Source organism: Hippichthys cyanospilos, chromosome 12 (assembly GCF_059441005.1).
Source record: "Hippichthys cyanospilos isolate Australia breed blue-spotted pipefish chromosome 12, RoL_Hcya_1.0, whole genome shotgun sequence".
NCBI classification, from domain to species: domain Eukaryota; kingdom Metazoa; phylum Chordata; class Actinopteri; order Syngnathiformes; family Syngnathidae; genus Hippichthys; species Hippichthys cyanospilos.
In genome coordinates this window covers 16,867,055-16,889,992 of record NC_142380.1, presented here as the reverse complement: position 1 = coordinate 16,889,992, position 22,938 = coordinate 16,867,055, and the positions used below count along the sequence as shown (strand labels likewise).

Below are 22,938 nucleotides of genomic sequence, written 5' to 3'. Positions count from 1 at the left end.
CAGGTTGAAAATGGACTATACGTACACAATAAGGACATACACTCGTTAGTTTATGTTCGTCAGAGATAAAGTGCTAAATAGCACTAGTAATTTGACAAATCCTTTATAGCGTAGCCATTGTAACGTGAAGTTAGTGAAAAGAAAACACACTAAGGCTTGAGTGTGGGGATAAAGTAAAGCAGGCGAAATTATTATTCGTTCGCTTAGGGATGCTACTCCCACCTCAAGAGGTTAGGAGACTCGAGAGTGTGTTGTGCCTAGAAGATATACTGTCGATTTCCACAGTGTATTTGCAAGCATTTCGAAACTAGCAATAAAGAAAAGGTAAGTTAACGCTAATTTTAACTGTACAAATGGTATAGTCCAGGAGTCACCAACCTTTTTGAAACCAAGAGCTACTTCTTTGGTAGTGAGGAATACGAAGGGCTACCGATTTATGTGAAGACTCTGATCTTGTTATTGATTTCTCACAATAATTAAACAGCTGTAGTAAATATTTTAATCATGTCTAATATGTAAGGTATATATCATGTACGCATAATGGTTCGCAAAATTCCTAGAAAATTGCAAAGTTCTATTTGCAGAACAGGTCTGCGGGATACTCATGTGATCCTCGGGGGCTACCCAGTGCATGCGCGCACCACGTTGGTAACCCCCGCTATAGTCTACAAATAGTTGTGGTCAATGTGTATCAAGCTGAAGCATACAAAAACTCGTCTTTAATATAACGGTAACCACAATAACGATGATGTAGGCTAGCTGCTAACGTTAGCCACACCAAAACCTAATTTTGAAATGTCTTTCCCTAACCTAGAGGACTGAAATTCAGTTTGAATACTAAGATTGATATGGTGGTATTTCTGCCTAAAGCATAAACAATGCATCACTATGCCATGAGGCTAAGTAATAAATGTATTAAAATATTTTAAAAGAAAAAAAGATTTTGTATCTCATCATGATTTTAAAGGCTTACAATACAATACATATTAAATGATTGTACTGTTTTTAGGCTTAAACCAACCTTCCACTGGATGTGTAATAAGCGTAATGAGCTCTATTTAGAATTGGCAAATCCATATTTCCAGTTATGGTCGTGAGAGTAATATAAAAGTAATTCATTAGTAATGTAATGTCTTACATTTCAAATATAGTAATATTGTAACGTATCAAATAACTTTGATATGACAGTATGAAGTAATAAATAATGCATTACAGTTTTGAAGTACATTGGGCCCCTGGTTTACGAGATTAATCCGCAAATTTGCTGTATGACGGGCAATCCAAACCTATGTTAATTAACTAATGCATGTAAAACCTCGTGTAAAATCATCAAAATTGTGTATATATATATATATATATATATATATATATATATATATATATATATATATATATATATATATATATATATATATTAAAAATTGGTAACAAAATATTATAGTAAGTGTGACATATATAAAATATACAGGTATACAATTAAATGACATCATAAATAAAAAATATATAAAGGATTTCTTTACCTTTGAGTGACATGACAAGCTTGTTATGGCCATATTCCCGAGGGCAGCCAAACCTAGCGTAGCCAAGCCTTCTTCTTATTTCTTGATTATCTCCAGTTTCGTTTCCACAATAATCATCTTCTTATTTCTCTCTTTAACATCACAAGAAATTTTGCGACCCATGGCTAACCACTTAAAGTTTGAATTAAGCACTAAAATGCACGATAAATACAATATTGTAAGCACTCACATGAGAACAAATCTTTAACATCCCGCCATTTTGACACCATGCGTGACCAATAGCAGAGCAGCATCTTAGTGACTCTGTGATGCCGACCAATAGCAGACCAGTATCTTAGGGAGTAGTGATCCCGACCAATTGCAGATCAGCATTGTAGTGACGTAAGCAGTGATGTGTGTAGTGACTTAGATGAGCGCTGTGCTGCTGACAGTCAGACACGCATGCACATTGACCACCATGTTTAAGAAGAGAAGTTGTTGTTTTTGATCATCGTAAAGCAAAAAAAATGGCATCAATAGGGGCCAAAAAAAATGTCGCGGTTCACGTCGTAAGTTGAAAAAAAAACATGGGCAGGGATGTCGTGGGGGTCAACTATAACTTGCCCAGCGCTGACTATAACCTTGGTTCCCCTTTTTTCCACATTTGCCATTTGTTTTTCTCCATCTGTTTTTGCACTTTGCGTCTCCTACAAGCACAACATGTCTTCCTATGGCTGCCCAGATTCTCTGAGTCTTTGCCACAATGCAATAATCACTGCATCTGCACTGCAGGGGCTGGGTGGGCAATTGAGGGTGTTGGTGGAGAGGGGAAGGCGTTGCCTCGGAGACGTGGGAGGCGGTTGCTATAGCAACTAAGCCACTCTGCAAGTGAGGGATGGAGGAAGAGAGAAGGAGTGGACTGGGTGTGACAGTCAGCGAGGTTGAAGATTAAAAATAGAAACGCTGTGACAAGATCCCCAACCCTCTGTCCCTCCTCCAGCCCCCACCCTTTCTGTCTCTTTTCCCAGCACCACAGGCAGGCAGCTGTAGCCTCCTCTGTCTCCTCTTAGCTCCTATGTCTCCAGCTGCTTAGAGACATTTGACCTTCATAAAGATCATTTACAATGACCTCTAAGTAGAAAGCATCTATAAACATGTTTTTGCGTATCTCATTTGTATCGGTGTTCAATATGTTCATAATATTTGCTTATTAATTGTGAACTATTATTATCAATGTCTTAATTTTGACACACTTAAATCAACTGCAGGCCTGTGTATCCAGTGCAATCAAGTAGCAAAACCAGAATTAAAATGTTTCTTGGTATTGTTTTGCCTGGGTAAAGTAAAGAGTCTTCCAGAAAATATGTGATCTGGATGAAAAACTTAAATCCAGTTTGATTTTTAGATAAATTACTTGTATTTGCCTAAACCATGACCCCAGACTAATTTGTTTCAAACCCCCAGTTCAGGATAAAAATATTTTCAACCATCTCTATTTATACAAAGTCAAAATATTGAGTGTTCAGAATGACTGAAACTATATAGTTCTTTTACAAATATCCACTTTGAATCGTGTTGAATCAAAAGAATAGATGATGCCTGCGCGTTGTGACAAAAAGACAGAGGCCAGTTTACGACTATCTCATTTCCTTTCCTTTTAATAAGACTCGCTTTGTAGGTGAATGCTCCACACATATTCAATGGAAGACAGGTCTGGACAACAGACAGGGCACTCTAATACATTGGGCCCCTTGTTTACGAAACTAATCCGTTCCGCCATAACGCGAATTCGCCGTACGGCGGGCAATCCAAACCTATGCTAATTCGCCAATGCATGTAAAACCCCAGTAAAAACATCAAAATTGTATATACTGTACATATTAAAAATGCTACCAAAATAAAATAACAAGTACTATGTATATATAATATAATAAATAATATAGAAAGTATCTATTTACCTTCATGTAACAAGCTTGTGGGTAGCCTAGCCTAGGCTAGGCTAACAGCCTTATTCATATTTCTTGATTATCTCCAGCTTTGTTTTCATATAAATCATCTTCTTACCTCTCTCTTTAACATCACTATCAATCTTGGGACCCATGGCTCACCCATTCAAGTTTGAATTAAGCAGTAAAATGCACAATAAATAGTTATTTTAAGCACTCAGACGTGATCCAGTCCGTAGCATGCCGCCATTTTGACAGTGACACCAATGAATAGCAGCCCAGTATCTTGGGGAGTCGTGACCAATAGCAGACCAGCATCTGAGTGACGCATTGCAGCGCAGGCAGTTTGACGGGACCCTAACCCTAACCCTATATAATATAATAAATAATATAGAAAGTATCTATTTACCTTCATGTAACAAGCTTGTGGGTAGCCTAGCCTAGGCTAGGCTAACAGCCTTATTCATATTTCTTGATTATCTCCAGCTTTGTTTTCATATAAATCATCTTCTTACCTCTCTCTTTAACATCACTATCAATCTTGGGACCCATGGCTCACCCATTCAAGTTTGAATTAAGCACTAAAATGCACAATAAATAGTTATTTTAAGCACTCAGACGTGATCCAGTCCGTAGCATGCCGCCATTTTGACAGTGACACCAATGAATAGCAGCCCAGTATCTTGGGGAGTCGTGACCAATAGCAGACCAGCATCTGAGTGACGCATTGCAGCGCAGGCAGTTTGACGGGACCAGAAAATAAGAGTGTTTACCTAAAAACACCAGAAGATGGAGACAAAACAATACAATACAGCCAACCCCTAGGGTCATGACAGTTGTATTTGTCATAAAGCAGAAAAGTACCATAAAGAGGGGATGAAAAAACATTGCAGATCACGTCGTAAGTTGAAAAAAAAGTAAGGCAGCAATGTCGTAGACTGGGGTCCCACTGTACTTTCTTTTACTTGCTGCACTGTTGTTTCGTGCAGAGTGAGGTTTGGCATTTATTTGGGAAAATCTTGAAAATGTCATTGCTTGGATGGCAGCATATGTTGCTCCTCAACCCTTATGCACCTTTTAGCATTAATTTTGCGATATGAAATGTGGGCAGTCGACATTTCATCTCAGATTAGGCTGGTGCTTTTGGTTAACTGACAACAGGGACATACTATATGCTATACGACTGGGGGAGGTGGGGGGGTGGACTCAACATGTAGCGAATTCTATTCGTCAATGCGGGGTGGCCGTATGGAGGAGTTTGACGCCACTGCCCTGTGTGAAGTCCGCGCATGGCCTTCAGAGTTAACAGTGGAGTGAACGGGCACGTATAGTTAATAGACAGCTGCAACACCCAATCAGATCATGAGGTGGTGAGAGAAGGGCCAGCTAGAAGGCTAGAATGTATGTGCCCTCTGATTTGATAGAATGGATAGGAGGCCTACGCGGTGTCACTTGGTTGACTTTGGTTGTATCTCATCCAGTGCACCTGATTCACGTAACCAGATAATAAGCAAGCTTTGCAAAAGTCTAATAACATTCATGGTTACTGGTACTGCAAATTTTGGTGGGGATGCTTCAAAGGTCCACATTTAAGCGTCCCCACCAAAAGTTGCCCCGTGCTCTTAACGAAGGAAGGTGTGCTAAGCCCCATCTCCATCGATGGCTTCTACCCTGCACTACTCTGCCTTGCGCTACTCTACTCCCCTCTACACCAAAAGACATTGCATCTCCACCGTCACTTCAGTAATGTCATGTTACCAGCTATAGTAGCAAGGAGCACAATGAAGGTTCTGGAAGGATTATTGAACTTGATCCTTGGATTGTGGCTGTTTTGCATCAACCAGAAAACGATATTGACAAGTCCATCAAAATAAGGTCCATCTTCGTCAGTAACGGTGGCTGATTTCCCTATCTAGTTTTCCATGTCGGATATCCAAATCTGTCTCAGACCAATCAATGGCCTCCAAAGTATTTTTTTCACATTTTGTAATCAGGCTTATTTTTTTTAAACTACAACTACGCAACAGGTTAAAGAAAAAATGAGTAGAACTGGAATGATTTCTCATTGGAAACTGATTTTGTCCAGAAGAGTAAGGTACAACAGAGTAGATAACATCGTTGGAAACGGGCTTTAAGTTCACCCCTGGCCCTCTTACTAATATCACTGAACTGCTTACACTGGGCAGTGGTTCTCAGTATGCCGTAAGAGGATTAATTTCCAACAGCTAAGGTCTACTTACAGTTCCGTATAGACGCACTTTGCCGTGCTTCGAGAAGCACATCAGATTCCTGTCGGGTGAACTTGGGTGTTCTCTCATTTTCACCATCTGGACTGTTCTTGCACCCTATTCAAAGTGATAGGGAGGGACCGCTCTGATTGCACGATGGGAGCCGGCTGCTTTGATGCGCATGTGGCACGCACTGCCTCCGTAACTACACCAAGCTGCGCCTGTCTACCAAATTGCCAAGTCTTGGTCTGGCCCCACCCTGACCACTTCTGCGACACACTGATCATCAGACTTGCACCTGAGCATCAAAATAGGGTTCTAGTTTCCAAAATTAGATACTACAGCACCATTGTACTCTCTTTAATACTTTGCTCTTCATTATATTCCTTAAAAAAAGTTGTGTAACCAAATGAAGAAAAAAAAAAAACAATGTTAAGTAATCAGAGATTATTTTTCTTTTTAGAAATGATTTGAATGAATGAAAGAATGAGTCATGGATCTTTGTATGCAGTGTTATTGGTTAGGGTTAGTGTTGACTAAATCTGTGCTTTTTCTTGGAGGACTGGGGAACTGACGGATTGTCCATCAGTCACTGATGGACAGGGAAAGCTTTTTGTAAGATGCACACCTCTGGTTAAGATTTTAGTCATGGCAGAGGTTTGAGTAAAATAAACGATGGAATAACTATTACAGTTTGGTTCAAATTGAAAAAAAATGGCAGAATGACAAAGGAAGGGTGTAAGGGCGCTAATAAATGAAGAATGATGGACCAGCAAAATTTAGCAAAATGTCCACCTCCGCCTTACACCCTCTTTTGACAGAGAAAAGACAGAGCATTTGCTGTGCCTGCCTAGACAAAATGAAGTTGAGAAGTTGATCAACAACCTCTTTATTGTGAAAATGTTAAATGTTAAAAATGTCATGTTAATAATTTGCTCAAGCTATCATCCTGTTGACAGTAGGCTGTTCTACCTTCTTCTCCTACAAGCCCCAGATTCTCTCATCCAATCACAAATCACACTCAGACACCTCGTTGACAGTTGGAGATTGTAGAACTCTGACCTGAATTTATATAACATGTTTGATGGGGTCGAGTTATGTGGCTTGACACTTAAATGGGCTACATAATAATCTCAGCATTGTATGTTTATAAGCATGCAAGTTAATTAGTATAGTCCAATAAGCAAAATAAAGGCCACAAAAATTGATCAATGCAAACCAATGATGACATGATGATTACTAACAAAAAAGTTTGAAAATGGGGTAGTTTATGTCAGTAACTTGTAGCTTCACTCAGTTTTCATCAGAAACAAGTGGGTTTGCAAATTCAATTTAGTGGTTCCCTTTGTAATTCAGGAATGTGCTTATTAAACTAGCAGAATGTCATTTCCATTCTGACATGAAAAAAATACACCATTTCCATATGCCAAGGTCATTCCTATTAGTACTGTAAGGGCTGCTGAACACTGCACGGTGCTTCAAAATCTGGATAAGACCCGACCATCACAAAATGGACAGTTGGCGACACACCCCAGCAGATTAGGTGATATAGCAGAAGGACTTCTTGTGGTGTGATATGTACAAGTTTGCAACGTGCTTTCAGGCGCCTCTTACAATATGTTGTGATTTATATTGTTTTAGCAGTCATCAAAGGACTGGGTGTTTGTCACGGAAAAAAGGTAGTTGCAGAGACAGGAAGGGTTAGAAAAAAAAAATTAATAGGGATACAAAATTTTGAAATGAAATCTGAAGAATATGAAAGGTGGTGTTCGCTCTCATTTTCTCCTGCTAGGTAGTGAGTGGTAGGAGGGTGTATCTCACTCGCATATGACCCAGAAATACTGTAAATAGTTAACTTTTGCGAAATCCATGCCTTTTTAATTGGCTCTATTTAGCAATGTTGTTTTAATTGTGCACCTGGGATTCAAATTTGAATTGGTGGTTTTTTCACATTACTCTATGTGCTGCTGACATTAGTCTGCAAAGAAAAACACAGATGTGTTCATTAGAATTGTTGTCACAGGTAAAAATGGAGAATTAACCAGACATGGCCAGTTCATCAGTATTGAGGGACCGTCCATCGGTCCTTCGGTGATGGTCCAAAGTTTTGCCGACCGGCAAATGACGAATGACGGTCTAAGACTAATTGTGGTTCATCGTTTGAAATCTGCCGTTGTAATCGTCGCCACCTGTGTCACCTGTTGCTGTTGGTAATGGTTTGTCACCTCACTTCCAAGAGATGTTAAACCTGGGGCAGCACGGTGAAAGAATGGTTAGCTCTCCTGCCTCATATTTCTTAGGTCCCCAGTTCGCTTCCTGTTCTGGACTTTCTATGTGGAGTTTGCATGTTCTACCCGTGCCTGTGTGGGTTTCCTCTCTTTATTCCGGCTTCCTCCCACAATCCCCAAAAAACATGCATGGTAGCTATAACAGATGCTCCAATTTGCCCATTGGTGTGTTTGTGAGTGTGTTTAATCGTTTGCCTCTGTGTGCCGATGGTTGGCTGACGAAGCAACAGACCGACTAGCACAATTTTCGGACTTTCAAACTGACAAGACAAAAAAAAAGGTGATTTGAATTAGAAAATAAGTAGAAATCACAAAAAATATTGTTAAATATAATAAATAACTAAACTATAGATACAGTGAATATCAATTTCAATAGAGTGTTTTGCCTTTGTTTGGATTCAATTAACTGGTTTATTGGAGCATTGCTTTATTGGAGGTTTATTGGCGCACCAAAGGGCCATTTACAAAATGGCCATTATCCAACCAATCACAGCAATCAAACGTAATGACCCTCCACAGATGGCTCTTCACATCATCACAAAGATATGTGTTATACAAGGCCATGTGTCTGACATTTGTTTTTTGTTTTTTTTAATTTAAGAGGGTTATACTTTATTCAATTCAGCTAATAGACACACAATTGCGATACACTATAATGCACGTTAAGTAATATATGTAATCCATTCATCCATCATCCATGTCGCTTTGGGTTGGAGGTGTGCTCGTGCAAGGATTACCAAAGTGTTTTGTTCGTGTACCACCAGTTATATGATGCGTTATGCAAAATAATCACTGTATTGTTGCAAGCCTGATGTTGCATTGAGAAAATTGTTCATGTGTTGTGTAATATCTGATTGTCTGGGAAGTCATGAAGGAAGGTGTGAGGAAAGCAGAGAGTAGAGAATGTGTTAGAGAGACGTGCGGTATAGTGGTGGTTGGAGTATTCAGCACACTTTTCGTGTTTTGGCGTGATTTCAGCCCACAGTAATCATTTGTTTTGAAATAGAGTTTGTCAATAGCTGACCATCCAGGTTCCTTTGTCCATGACAAGGAAGCAGTCAGAGGATGAAATTACTGAGAGGCTAAAGCATCCTCGTCGAAAGCAAAGTTTTGGTGGTGTTATTGAAAATGTTGCAGACAGCAGAGCCATACTAAAGGTTTTTCAACTGAAACAGCTATGCCACAGTTTTTACCAAAAGATAGAAAGAGAAATCGCCAGTACCTCGGTGTAAATGACAAGCGTGGCACGGAGAGCAACCAGCCTTTTCATGTTTTGCAAACTTGTGCGTTGCAGAAAGCCACGCAGCCGAGAGTCTGAATGCAACATTTTACTATGTTGCTAATGAATGGGCTTTCACCATTACTGATCTGATTATTGTGACTGTTAATGCTCCCAATATGCCCACAGGTACATAGATTAACAACCTGGCACATGTTTGTTGCTTTGCCTGTACTCTCAATTTAACTGCTCACTTGAAAAAGGTTTTTTTTTTTTTGTGTGTGTGTCAAACGTACTGAGAAATATTGATCTTTTTTTTTATTCTGCAACAGTCTTTACCACAAATTTGGTACTGCAATTTCCTGTGAGATGACAATGTATCTTTTTCTACCTTTTTATGATAAGAATGTTTCTGTCTAGCAAATCAGACTGAAGTAGTATGAAGATTACATATATACATCCATATATACATATGTACATACATACATACATGCAAGTACAGCTGTTAGTTTGGAACAGCTGTACTTGCTTGTTACTTGGAAAAAGGGTGTTTCTGTCTTGCAAAGCAGACTGAAGTAGTATACAGATTGAATGCACACATACATGCATACATACATACAAGTACAACATGTTACAGTGTTTTACATTTTGAAGAATGACAAAAGTAATAAGTATTAATAAAATGTTATGTTTTTTAACAAAACACGTAGGAACCTGAGACTTGTAACTCTAGAATAAAAAACATTCATGACAGTGGCAGAGAAAAGCCAAAAATAATAATAATATGAGATATCAATTACTAAAACTAAAAAAAGTAAATAAATATATTAATTTAATTTTCAAATTTGAAAAATGTAAAATAAACAGACAAATAAGACTTAAAAGGTAGTTTAAAAAGGTTGGTTTTGAGAGAAGTTTCAAAAACATAAACTGTCTCTCCAGTCAATTGTGTAAACATAAATTGGCGATAAAATACATTTTAAGACATGTCAACATGTGAAAGGCAGTCGTCAAATACCAGCTGAACAACAGTTATCTGTATCTGAGCCTGGCTGTTTAAAGTGCAAGTGAGAGTAATGAACTGTGTGGTCTCACGTATGCTTGTGTATGTTTGTCGCTAGGGACTAGATGAAATTTAGCTCCAGCGAATGAGGGAATATTCCTGGTTGTCATGTGACCATGTGATGTCAGGAAAGAGAGAGAGGGGGAGAGAAAGCAAGAGAAGCAAGGTGTAATTTATCCCCACAGCTGATCTGTGCAGTGCTCAGAGAGGCAGCAAGACAAGCAGACGCGCAGTCGCTCTTATCTGACTCCTCCCTCACTTGTTAAGACATGTACATACACTTCGCATGCTTACACTTCTCACACCGGCACAATTGCGCACACAGACCCCTTCGACGCATCACTTTGAAAAGGATGCCTTTTTTTCACCCCTTTTTTAAGCTCTAATATTGAGAGCATTTCTCCCCTCTGGACAAGACCCTAATGACCCTAACTGGATACTGAAAAAAAATAAAAAAAACAAGAAGAAAACAGAGAGGAAGAAGGACTCAAATTAAAGAAAAGACCAAGACGGATTAAAAGAAGTTGCGACAGAAAAGAACAGACGCGACAGGAGGAAAATGTCCTTTTTGTCCGGCTCGCAGTGGCAGGAGCCTGGCATTATTGCTGGTAACAACGGGTGCAGACAACCTTCCGGTGGGCATCAACAGCAGCAAGCCAAACCTGCTGCCAACATCCCTGCGGTCTTGGCCACTTCTCCACTGTCAGCCTCGAGCTTGGCCTCAGCCCACCATAGTGGCGTGCGCGACCCAGGCCAGATGGCACCTGCGGGGAAGGTCGCTACCACCCCAGAGGCTGGACTCAATGTGACTTTAACGGAAGAGGAATTGCGATTAGGGTGTGGTGGAACATCCTCTGGAATTACACCAGGGAACCTGGGTCTAAATATGCCTGTGCTCATGGTAGAAAATAACAAAGCAACAGGTGGGAGCCTGAAGGAGGGAAAACAACAGGAAGGAGTATCACTAGGGAGTGCAGGACAAACTCCCAGTAGCCCTCTTTCACCGTACTCATCTCCTTCCTCTTCAATAACATCTCCTTCGCTTTCACCAGGGAAATTATTCAACTCTGCACTGGAACCTAAGCCCGGATCAAATTTTGGACCAAATCTTTTACAGCAAAACTTGAACTCTTCTCTTCCGAGCAGTGATGTCATTTACACTCAACTACCCCAAGAAGTTAGACACGGGCAGGGCACACCTATTCCTCCAAAACAAGGCTCCGTTTTGGAGGATGTGAAGGGATTGCGCACGCACCTTTCAGGAGATATGACCAATCGGGAAAATACTTCTTGTTCTTCATTTGAACATATTTTTGAAGGGAAAACTACTGGCTGCCTGACTAAACACACAGGACTCAGCTCACCTATAGTGGGGCAACATCCTGATGTACAACCTGCTGCTCAACCTATAACCAACCCAGTAGGAGGTAACATGGCGCCGTCTCCAAAGCACCCATTATTTCCCGCCTCATCTAACCAAGCTAATATCATTGATGAGGACAGAATGATAGGAAAAGGAAACTCTACTGAAAAGGTAAAGTTGTACGTTCCACATTGTACAGGGGGAAAGGAAGGTAAGGACGTGATGTCGCAAGAGTCAAATCATAGCGAAGACCGGAAAGAGGCATCAGAAGTTACGGTACACAGTGAGACAAAAAATAATCACGCCAACGAGCTACCCCAGCGAAGTGTGGTCCGAAGAGCGATGTCCGACTGCTCTCACCTGTCTGTTCCCACATTGAATGCTGAGCTGTGCCTCAACAGTCCGGAAGGCTCATCGGCGACGATGCCCAACTTCAACAACTTTGCCATGACGGGAACTGCTTGTCCTCTCAGGGTGCCTTACCCGCACATGGCGGTCCGGCGCTCGCTTACAGTGACGGACTCAGCTGCGGTGGTGTCAATGTTGTCATCTCCATTAACGGCATCACCTGTGTTACCATCATCGCCACCACCTAGAAGACATCATGGGAGCTGTGAGACTAATGTTTTAATTTCTGTGCCAGGTATGTATGGCTACTGACACATAGAAAAAAGGTGGGGGTTCCAGGTGAATGACGCCAAGGAAAAGACTTTGTTTTTGTCATATGAAGTGTAATTGCATTAAAATAGGAATCTTGATGGCAGTTTGATGCACATATTTACACATTTTATTATTTGCAAATTCTTTTATCTAATTCATATCATTGTAAACAAATAATTAGTGTTTATTAGCAATGTTCAAAGAATGCATGTTGATGTAGAACTATTTCTATGCTTTGTGACATAAACCAGATAAACAAAACTGACATACACTTCACAGTTCTAGTTACTAAAATGGTGCGGTTAAGCAAACTCGCGCTTATTTGAAGACTCAATTGCTTTATTTTTTTGACACATCTCCATATTAACTTGTCAAAAAAGCCCTATAAATCATCATCATTATCTGACATGCCAAATAGCTCCTCCTATCTCCTCATCAATTGTTCAAACATACTCGTTACTCTTGTATGGGTATTCATCTTTGGACCCATCCCATTTGTTTGAAATTGAGGCCTTCAGAGATGATTTGCTAAACATCTGACTTGAGATGTTCTTTACCCAATTGACAACTGTTGTGAGATCAGAGCGTCGCAGTTTTTCCATGCTTATAACTGTGGGAACACACTAGTCCATTCCAATGCTCTTTTTAATAGTATTAACAGTATGCAGAATTGTATTGTCCTCTTTAAAGATAGCAATTATGAGGAAAAAGCTGGCATGGATTGGAAATTGAAAGCACTCATTTAAATATAGTGCATCTATTTTGAGCAGTGTGCATGCATACGTGAGTGTCCAGATTAAAGGTTTCTCCTGGTGTAGACAAGATTTTAAAGACACAGCTAGGCAGACAGCATTATTTGCACGGATTGTTTTCTGCGTCTTTTAAATCAATGTTTGAGGTAACAAGCTGTCTCCCCCCAAATAATTTGGTTGTTCAAAAGATGCTAAACTTTCTTCATTATGAACGTTCTACATAGTATGAAACTTTTTTGGAGAATTTTGAGTAATTCAGCAAATATCGACAACCCTGCGCAACATAAAAATGACTCCCAGTTTTGATGCTTAGTTGGAAATAAAGCCAACCATAATTACTTTCGGTAAATATTTTCCACGTGACCTTGTATATTAGGCACAAACAGTTTGGCGACAATGTAAAAACTACAGCAAAACAAAATATAACTCATCTTTGTAAACTCATATTTTCTTGTGTTCATATCAATAAGTTATATATGGATTTGTTGCAGGTGTTCATATGGGCAATCTGTGACAAGCAACAGTAACAGTCCAGTAACAGAACATAATTCAGGTTCAGATCAGTTGGGCCAGTTCTCCCAATCACACCCCTCCAGGTCTCACTGGCATTGCCCACGTGAGCATTGAAGTCCCCCAGCAGTACAAGGGACTCCCAAGAGTGCACTTTCCAGCACACCCTCCAAGGACTCCAAAAATGGTTGGTACTCTAAACTGCTGTTTGGTGCATAGTCACAAACAGTCAGGACCCATACCCCCACCCGAAGGAGGAAGGAGGCTAGCCTATCATCCACCAGGTTGATCCCCAACATAGAAGCGCCTAGCCGGGGGAACATTCAGTATGCCCTGCTCTGTGTATCTCACTGTGGACAACTCCAAAGTGGAAGAAAGTCTAACCAGTCTTGAGAGGACTGGTACCAGAACCCAAGCTTTGTATGAAGGTGATTCGAACTATATCTGGTTGGAACTTCTCAGCCTTGGATTATTCAGTTATTCAGATCAAAAATTCCGAATGACCCTGTAGTATACAGTACATGACGATCACCCCTTGAAGGTAGAATGTTCAGTCAAAAAAATCAATCAATATGAACTAGATTAAAATATGAAATCAGATAAATAGAACATGATACAGTGTTGGGCTAAATTGGTGTGACATTTCTAGTTGATTAGTGCCATTTTTAGTTGATTAGTGCCGTTTTTCTCGTCAGTAACACATTCTCTGTGCTTTCTTAGTCTAAACATGGTTTTCTGATCAATATTGTGTCAGTGGGATCAGAAATGAATAGATCAACTCACCTGCTTTCAGCTATCTCAGGAACTAATGTGAACCTATTGAGGAAAAGAAGGATCAAAAATCCAAGATTTTTTTTGTCTTTCATTTTATTCTCCTAAATCATGACGTTGACTCATTTTGTTCTTGACTCTGCTCATAGTCTGGAAGAAAGTACAGGTTATAATATCCTAATACTAAGGTGTATTGTGATCATTTACCTCCATAATGGGAAACAATGGGAACTAATACTAGCAATTGCTATGCTTTCATTGCATGCAATTTAAATGCAATGTTGTGATTCATGTTACAGATAATTGTAAAGAAAAATACTGCTAGAAAACAGGAAAAAAGCAACTGGCCAGGGAGGCATCTGCTCTCAGAGAAGAATTGTACTTCAAAAAAGGCATTTTAATTAGGTGATTAATTACTGCCTGACCACACATGTAACAGTGATCGATATTCATCAGCAAAGGCTGTGTCGGATTTAGGCTGCAGGCTGACCTCATTGGAAGAGACAGTAAAAACTAATTGATTTTTGTTGGTTTGCTTTGAAAGTAGCCAGAATTGTGGAGGGTGTCAAATAAGCTGCCTCATTATTTTAAAAGCGCAACAACAATGAATTGTCAAGTTGGCCGCCCAGTGTTCAATGAGCAAAGATAAGCACTAAGGAAAAGGGTGGGACATTAGGATTGAGCGTAAGCAGATGTCCAGATTCACAACTCTTCAATAAATGAAATCAATTCAACCATTTTAATATGTTTAAAAAATAATAATAATTTTGAAATTTGTCAAAATGTGTTTGTTGTCTACAATTGCTTGCTAACAAGGTGATGAAGCCAGCAAAGTAAAAGTGGCATTTTATTTTATGATGGTTTTTTTTTTTTATTAAATCATTGGCAGCAACCTATTTGGGAAAATTGACCTAGTTTGCGATTTTTTATTTTGTAAGCTTCAGTAAAAGTAACAAATATACTAGTTGTGAAACTCGCTTGTAAATTGTATGTAAGTACAAAGTATTGGTGACATACAACAGATCATCTTCGAATAGATTTTCTGTGACAGTGGCATTCAAGGATCATTTTTTGATATCCTCTGCGTTATTGGAATGTGTTCTTTTCTTTTAGTTAGAATTTACTCTTGAGTGAAATAAGATGACACTAATTTTGTCATTTTTACTTTCTCAGTGAAAGTTGACAAAGACAAGCAGGAAAAGGGAGACATCTTGTCCAGCAAGACAGAAAAGATGGAAGGCTTTGACAAGAAGGAGAATGCAGAGAAGCAGAACAAAGACAACTGCCCTGACAAGAACCTGAAGCCTGAGAAGATTCTCAAAGATGAAGAAAAGATGGACAAGATGAAAGCCGAAAAAAATAATAAGGTCAGTGAGAAGGCAGAGAAAATGGACAAGCCGGAAAAGACCAACAAGGAAGACAAGAAAGAAGAGGAAAAGAAGCCGACTGAAAAGAAGGACGAGAAAGGAGGAAAAGGGGCGGCCAAGTCTCCGACGGGCAATGGCAGCAAGACCCTTCCAAGCCCTGACAGCAAAAACAAGGTGCGTCTCACACACACACACACACACTCACACACACATACTGTGGGACTCATGAATTTCCTCGCACACTCAAGGTGTCAGATCTAGGAATAGCAAGACACAAACACTTTTGGCTTTCCACACAAACATGCTCAGCCTGATGCTGTACTTTCTAGGTCTACAGCCTCCCCAATATTTATTTCTACCAAGTAGACTGCAAAAAAACTTTTAATTTTGATATATATTTACACAATGAATATTCATCTACCTTAACTATGGTATTTCCTTTGTTGTGAGTAAATGAAAGGCTATGATACCACCATTATTATAGAGTGACAATGGTTAAAATGACTACTAAATGCTCTAGAAGTTAGTGCACATGTAGGTCAGAGGTCCCCAACCGCCGGTCTGCAGTCCATGGATCAATTGGTATCAGGCCGAGTCCGAAATAATGTTGTTTGGAGCTGATTTGGTTTACCCTTTAACAGCTCATTCATTTGTGCTTTGTTTGTCTTGATCTTTGTGTTTTGGTGCTGCCTCTGGCCGCTGTTGATATTATATTTTGTAGGGAGGAAAGAGGGTGTGGTTTGTGTCGAGAGCAATCAGAGCCCACAAGTGTCTGTGAGCTGTACTTTATTTGTAAGAATGTCGCCGTTTATGATAACATGGCCAAAATGAGTTTGTTTGTTGATCCAACAACTTGTGACTGTGGATAATGTACTAGCTAATGTTAGTTGTTATCTTCAGCATCGTATTTAGATCTATCTTTTAATGCGTTTAGCTTGTTAGCATTTTTGTTTGTGCCAGCTACCGGTACTTCCCTTTGGGATTTGTTAGCATATGCAAAGGTTTTGCATTGACAAGAACTTATTTGCATCTAATTAACGTTTTGTATTGAAATTAATACCATTTTTAATTCAGTTATTTGATTGATTTAATCAATGTAACGTGGACATTTTTGTCAGATAATTCTTGCAAATGCGCCTTACCAGATTAAGTGAGTTATAGCAATGTTAGTTATTGAATAGAGAGACACTGATAGCCTTTTTTTTTTTTTTGGGTGTATTTTTTTCTTTCTTTACAATTTACAATTATGTGCACTCCCCCCACAGTAAAAATCTCAAGCGTTGACCGATACATGGTGATTAAAAGGTTGGGGACCCCTGCTTTAGGCTACTCTCTTTTGTTGCTCTTGCTCTTTTCTGTTGTTGTTTAAATCAAACAGAGTTGTGAGATGAGCAAATAATAGCAAGCAAATTATTCACCAAATGTTAATTTGTAATGTAATTGACAATTATTTACTTTTTAATGAAAACAAGATAACAATAATATTTAATACATAAAACTACATTTCTTTTTTACTTTTAGACCTTTTTCCCCTAAATCCCACTATTTCCAGTATCAAGATTTGATTTGACCTTTCATATGCATTTGGACTGATGCATATTCGGCACTTACTTTCATTATTTTCTGCTTGTTGGGACTGGCGCATGATGACAATTTGTGAATGTTGATGTATAAGTTCTTATTTTTTCCAACCTTGACACTGCTCTGATTGGAGTGGTAGTATTGAAGTGCTTGAATTTTTTTAGCATGTCCGCCTCAAGGTCAAGAGGGTTCCGCTTCAAGTCTTGGCTCAGGCCTTCTTGTGTAGAATTTGCATTTCCTCCCTGTGCTTTTTTAACCCCTATTTTTTGTAGGTACTCCAGTTTCCTCCTATATTCCAAAACCTGCATGTCAGAGATGATTGAGGAATTGCAATCGCCCACAAGTGTGATTGTGTGTGAATGCTTGTGTTTCTATATTTTCCACCCTGCAGTTGGCTTAACTAGTCCAGGGTGTGCCTTGCACTTCATGCAAAATCAGCTGGGATATGCTCCAGCTAATCTGTGACCTTAATGAGGATAGGCGGTGCAGAAATTGGAATGGACTGCTGCAAATGTGCTAGCTCTGCTATGAGGTTGCTCATTCCATTTCTGCTTGTTCTTTTCTCTCCCTGTTTTATTTGATCCAAACCTTCATGACTTTTTCCCCATTTTTTTCCTCTCTTTTTTCTTACTGTCTTCTTTTTTATTATTTCATTTGAATTTAACCATTAGACTGAGGTGATTTCGACCAAAACAAATGCATCCAAATCTCGTCCATCCACCTTATCTACCAATGGCGAAGCCACCTCAGCCAAACGCCCCTCCCCAACCACAACCCCAGCTAATAAAAAAAGCCCTCTGCCTAAGGCAGCAACACCCACTGCTGCTAAGAAGCCTCCAATGGCAACTGGATCCGCAAAAGTAAGAAAGCCATTATTGTAAATGTATTGTAATATGTACAGTGCCTATGGAAGGTATTCACAATGCTTCACTATTTTACACATTTTTCCATGTTACAGTCCTATTTCAAAATTCAAAATTGTTCTAGAGGGTTTGGAGTTTCAGTCCCGCAAATAAAAAAAACAAAACAAACAAACCAGGGAACACTGTATTTAAGTCTGAACTTTGGTTATGACCCTCATCTCTCTCTCTCTTGCTCTCTCCCTTGCACGCTCTCACTTTTTAATGTAATACCGTAATTCCCCAAACATAAGACGCACTTGAAGGCCAAAAGTATGGGTGCGTCCTTTAAACGGTAACTTGATTGAAAGGTTGATCTGTGAGCAACATAAGCTGAGTTTTGACGCACAAATGCGCAATGTAATATTGGCCGTATTGTTACTTACAATAATTACAGGACGACAGAACTGGAGGGCGGATGTCAGTTGGCTGTTAGCCACAAGAGTTTGTTGAAGCTAACAGTAGCTTGTGTTAGCTGAAGTTGTTGCGGAATTATTTTCAATACATCAAGCGAGGAGACTGAACCAACATACGAGTCCATTCTTGTTCACAAACAAGAATGTTGCTAAAATGGAGAAGGTTATGTAAACGTTAGAATGTGTCCAGCTGATTCAATTAAGAGGGCACTGATTAGAGAACACGAAGGTTAGGTTTATTCTATTTTGCTGGAGTTTTTACATTGTTTCCAAAGTGTTGCTGCACCTTTCACACATTCAAATTGAAAATCCAGAATTTGACCCCTCATACACAGGTGCGTCTTATATTTGGGGAATTACAATGTATGATATTGGACTTTATTTCCCCTTGACTGGACGATGCTCACCGGGGCCCCCCTCTTGAGACAGGCCTGGAGACGGGGCTCGACGATAAGCATCTGGTGGTTGGGACACGTGAGCACAGCCTGAAAAGGCAACGTGGGTCTCCGCCTCCCATGGGCGTTGGCCACTTCAATGCTCAGGAGCGTAATTGGCCATCCAATCACAACCTGAGTGGTGCTCTGTGACTGGACTTCTGTGCTACAATAGGACTGTCCACAACAAGCACCTTGTTCATGCATAAGAGTGTCCATAGTACGTGTAATTGGCAAAAGAATACACTCGGAAGTAGTTTATTGATCAACAATGCGATCGTGGCATCGGATTTGCAACCGCATGTTTTGGATACTCGAGTGAAGCCAGGGACAGAGCTGTCAACTGATTGCTACTGTGTTCGCTCCGATGATGGTGGAAAATGCCCGTCTGACAGTGTACGCGTTATGGCTCATGGCCATATGATGTATTGTAAGGCAATGTTTGCCGTTAGCCGATTATCAGCAGTTACGAATGAGGAGGCGCGAGCCTCCAGAAGGCAATGCTGTTCCACCACACCACACCAACCAAGTCTGCTATTTTCGAAGGCGTGGCTTCTGTCTTGCCCCTCTACTATACAATCTTGATTAGTGTTTCTGAGACTATTGGTCCTTCTGGAAAATACTCTTTCCACCATTAGAACTCCAATCAAGACCCATCTTCCCTGATCACAGTCACATTGTCATTATACAAGTAGGATTTTGTGTTCAGAACTATGAGGGGAAAATATAAGTCTTGCTTAACAGACTGTAACATGGAAAAAGTGAAACGTTGTGATGCACTTTGACAGTCATTGCCCATTGATCATTGGTGAAAGTACTTGTACCATTATGAATCAAAACACTGTTCCCCAATGTTCGTGTGTCTAAAGTTGCTTTGCTTTATGTCAGCAAATATTGTTAGGAAACACATTTATCTTGCCACTTCACGTCCTATTAATAACTTGGTTCACTTGACTTGTCTTTGTGCTCTCCTCTGCACAATGCTGACCTTTTAAATTAAAATGGCAAGAAACAAACTCTTATGCACACAGCTACTTTCATGATCATTTTAGACAGGCAGATGGACAAGCACATAGACATTCATTTAAATCTATTTTTGTTTGATTCTCAGACTCCAGAAAGTGGAGCGTCTGAAAAACGTCCAGCTGTGCAAAAGGCTACTCCCACTTCTCGTTCAGCTGCCAATAAGAACAATTCCCCTCCTTCGTCTGGGTCTAAAACTGCTGGTAAATCAGAGCACACACACACACGCACACACACACACAAAGACACACGGCACATTTTAAAAACAGAAATAATGCTAAAGACAATGGTATAAACCGAAGATACTTCAGTCTCTGTGTTGGTCCTTAGTCAACTACAATCGAGTGAAACCTCATTTGTTCTGAGATGTTAATTTTTTGTTGTTTTACCGTATTTCTTCATGTACAAATCGACCTCGCATACGATTAACTTATATGCTTATACTCCCCGTTTTTTACTTCAATTTGGGTTATTTTACAAATATGCGAGCACAGGTCTACCCCTGACTTATATGGTTACACATATCATGGCTGTCCAATTAAAACACATGGCGTGTGTTATTAAAATGACAAAAGTGCGGTACTTTTAGACATATTTCTTCCTTTTATATAGTAACATACTGTTACGGTTATTGAGGGGTGCACATGCAAGGCAATGTATGCGTATGTGAATGCAAATGCTGAAACTAATGTTGCAACAATAAAAGGATTTGAAGTTTCAATGTTTTATTTTTTGACACAGTTGAATGTGAATTCATCTAAAAGCCCTCAAAGTCATCATGCCAAATAGCCTGATGAACTAAAACATGTTTTTTACTATGAATGATTGGGACAAAGCAAAACACAAATTAGTTTACTTTACTTCATGTAGCATTTCTATATGTAACACAGTCTAATTCTCCTTTTGGACCAAAATATTTTATTTTATGTTATGTCGGGGTGGCACTGTGTCTACGTGATTATTAAAAGAGCATATTTTTGTTTGTCTAAAAAATATGAGCTCTGCAGTACCACACACCTCATCCGTCGTCAGGTGGGATAGGTTCCACCTTACCTACCACTCTAATGAGGATAAGCGGTGTAGTGCACAATAATCCCAATGGTTCTTATTTGTCAAAATGATGCTGTGACATTTGTTTGCTGCTTCTCTTTTCAGCAAACAAGAAGGACAAGACAGAGAACAAGTCAGGAGAAGCCAAAAAAAATAAACCTACAGGTATAAAACTCACCTCATACTACGTACATGTGATAAAACACTAGGAGGCTAGGATTGTCCAAATATGTAGAATTTCAAAATGCTGTCCCTTCTAAATGCTTGCCAACGGGAGGTCAAGAGGTAAACCCTGCAGATGTCAAATTTAGCCCATGTTGGGCTCATTTACTACCATTAAAAATTTGAACTATTGTCAGTTTTGGACATGTTGAAAACCCGATGTTTTATCATGCATTTCTGCTGATTTTTGCAGTAAAGCTTTCAAAGGCAACTCAAGGCGCTATAGAAAGATGTCTTGAGACCCCAAAACCACCAGGGGGCGGTAGCAGACAACTTGACTTCATTGAGTGGCTTAGCCTGACTCCCATAATGCAAAGTTTTTGCTATGTATTGTGGGAGTTGTAGTAGACAAAACACTTCGAACCAAGACCTAAATGATGCAGGAAAGCTTTTATTTTGCTGCAGGCAAACATTTTATTTCATGCAACACGTAACATTATATCTGCATATTCCTGCCGGAAAAATCTGCAGCATTGAATGGCTGTTAAAATTTTGAGGGGTTGAAAGTTAAAATATATTTATTATTGGCGATGTTAGGACACTTTCAAAGTCAGCCCAAATTAGGCTACAATAATGTCAAGAAGGACATCCAGGGATTCATTTGATGGCTCTTAAATTGTTACAACAAACACTATCATGGAGTCTCAATAATCATATAAGGGATTTAAGATTGTCCTCTCTGTAGCTCGTCCACGTCCAGCCTCCACCACCTCTCCAACGACTCCAGCTAACGGTGAAGCCGCTCCCACCCAACGCCGCCGGGTCATCACCAAGCCTCCCGTTCCCAAGCAGACCGCTCTAGAAAAGAAGCCAAGTGTGCCCCGTGCTCCTCGAACCCTCAGGCCGATTAATGCGCCCACACCAGACCTGAAAAACGTGCGTTCCAAGATCGGTTCCACAGACAACATTAAGTACCAACCCGGCGGAGGAAAGGTAAGACAACAAAAGGATCTCAATTTTCTCTTAAATGTAATGATTTCTTCGCAAATTGTTAATTTAAGGACTCCCACCACACCGGGTCCAAAATTGCAGTTTTTTTTGGTCTTTGACCCTAAAATTAAGGGTGCATACTATCGTTGGGGGGTTATGGTATTATTATTATTATTATTATTATTAGTGCATTAATTAATCTTCAATGTATCTATGGTCTTTTTTAATGCCTTTTTGAAATGCCCAACTGCATTTTCCTTAACCAGGTTTGAACATGATTTTTTAATGACAGTTTGTTGAAGTTATCTATTTACTGTGATGACAATACTAGGAAGTATATCCATATATCATTTAGTGTTCATTTTGATGTTGGCTTACGCAGCATGTTGGTGGTGTGTTATAACATTATTTTATAGCTGTTATGGATTCAGAGTGAGAACGCTCACGAATAAAAGAGGACCTCAAATGATCTGGACAAGAGACACAAAGGAAAATTATTTAATAATAAAAAGACCACGTAACACGTGAAGCAAAAATAAACTACAAAGCACCAACAGAAAAACAGGATAGAACTTGCACACCCACAAAGTAACAAGTAAGAGTGTCCTTGAGAAAGTCAATGGGATATAGAATACTACGAACAAACTACTCACTGGGAGGGCAGAGCAGCTGTAAGGCGCCTTGTCGGGAGATAATGGGAGGCATAAAAGTATCAAC

At 39.7% G+C, this 22,938-nt stretch overlaps 2 protein-coding genes across 2 annotated transcripts in view; both read left to right on the top strand.

Annotated features, from left to right (window-relative positions):
• The window catches only part of LOC148415134 (uncharacterized), an 86,398-nt gene that overhangs the window by 35,640 nt on the left and 27,820 nt on the right, over positions 1 to 22,938 (top strand). The window contains exons 6-10 of the mRNA XM_088428661.1: positions 15,473 to 15,840; positions 17,919 to 18,107; positions 20,108 to 20,222; positions 21,175 to 21,234; positions 21,977 to 22,224. Of these exons, the coding sequence (XP_088284787.1) occupies positions 15,473 to 15,840; positions 17,919 to 18,107; positions 20,108 to 20,222; positions 21,175 to 21,234; positions 21,977 to 22,224 (980 nt within the window). The remainder of the gene's footprint in view (positions 1 to 15,472; positions 15,841 to 17,918; positions 18,108 to 20,107; positions 20,223 to 21,174; positions 21,235 to 21,976; positions 22,225 to 22,938) is intronic.
• Positions 10,724 to 12,266, top strand: LOC148415135 (uncharacterized). The gene has a single exon (XM_088429514.1). The coding sequence runs from the start codon at positions 10,803 to 10,805 to the stop codon at positions 12,264 to 12,266; it is 1,464 nt and encodes a 487-aa protein (XP_088285640.1). The 5' UTR covers positions 10,724 to 10,802.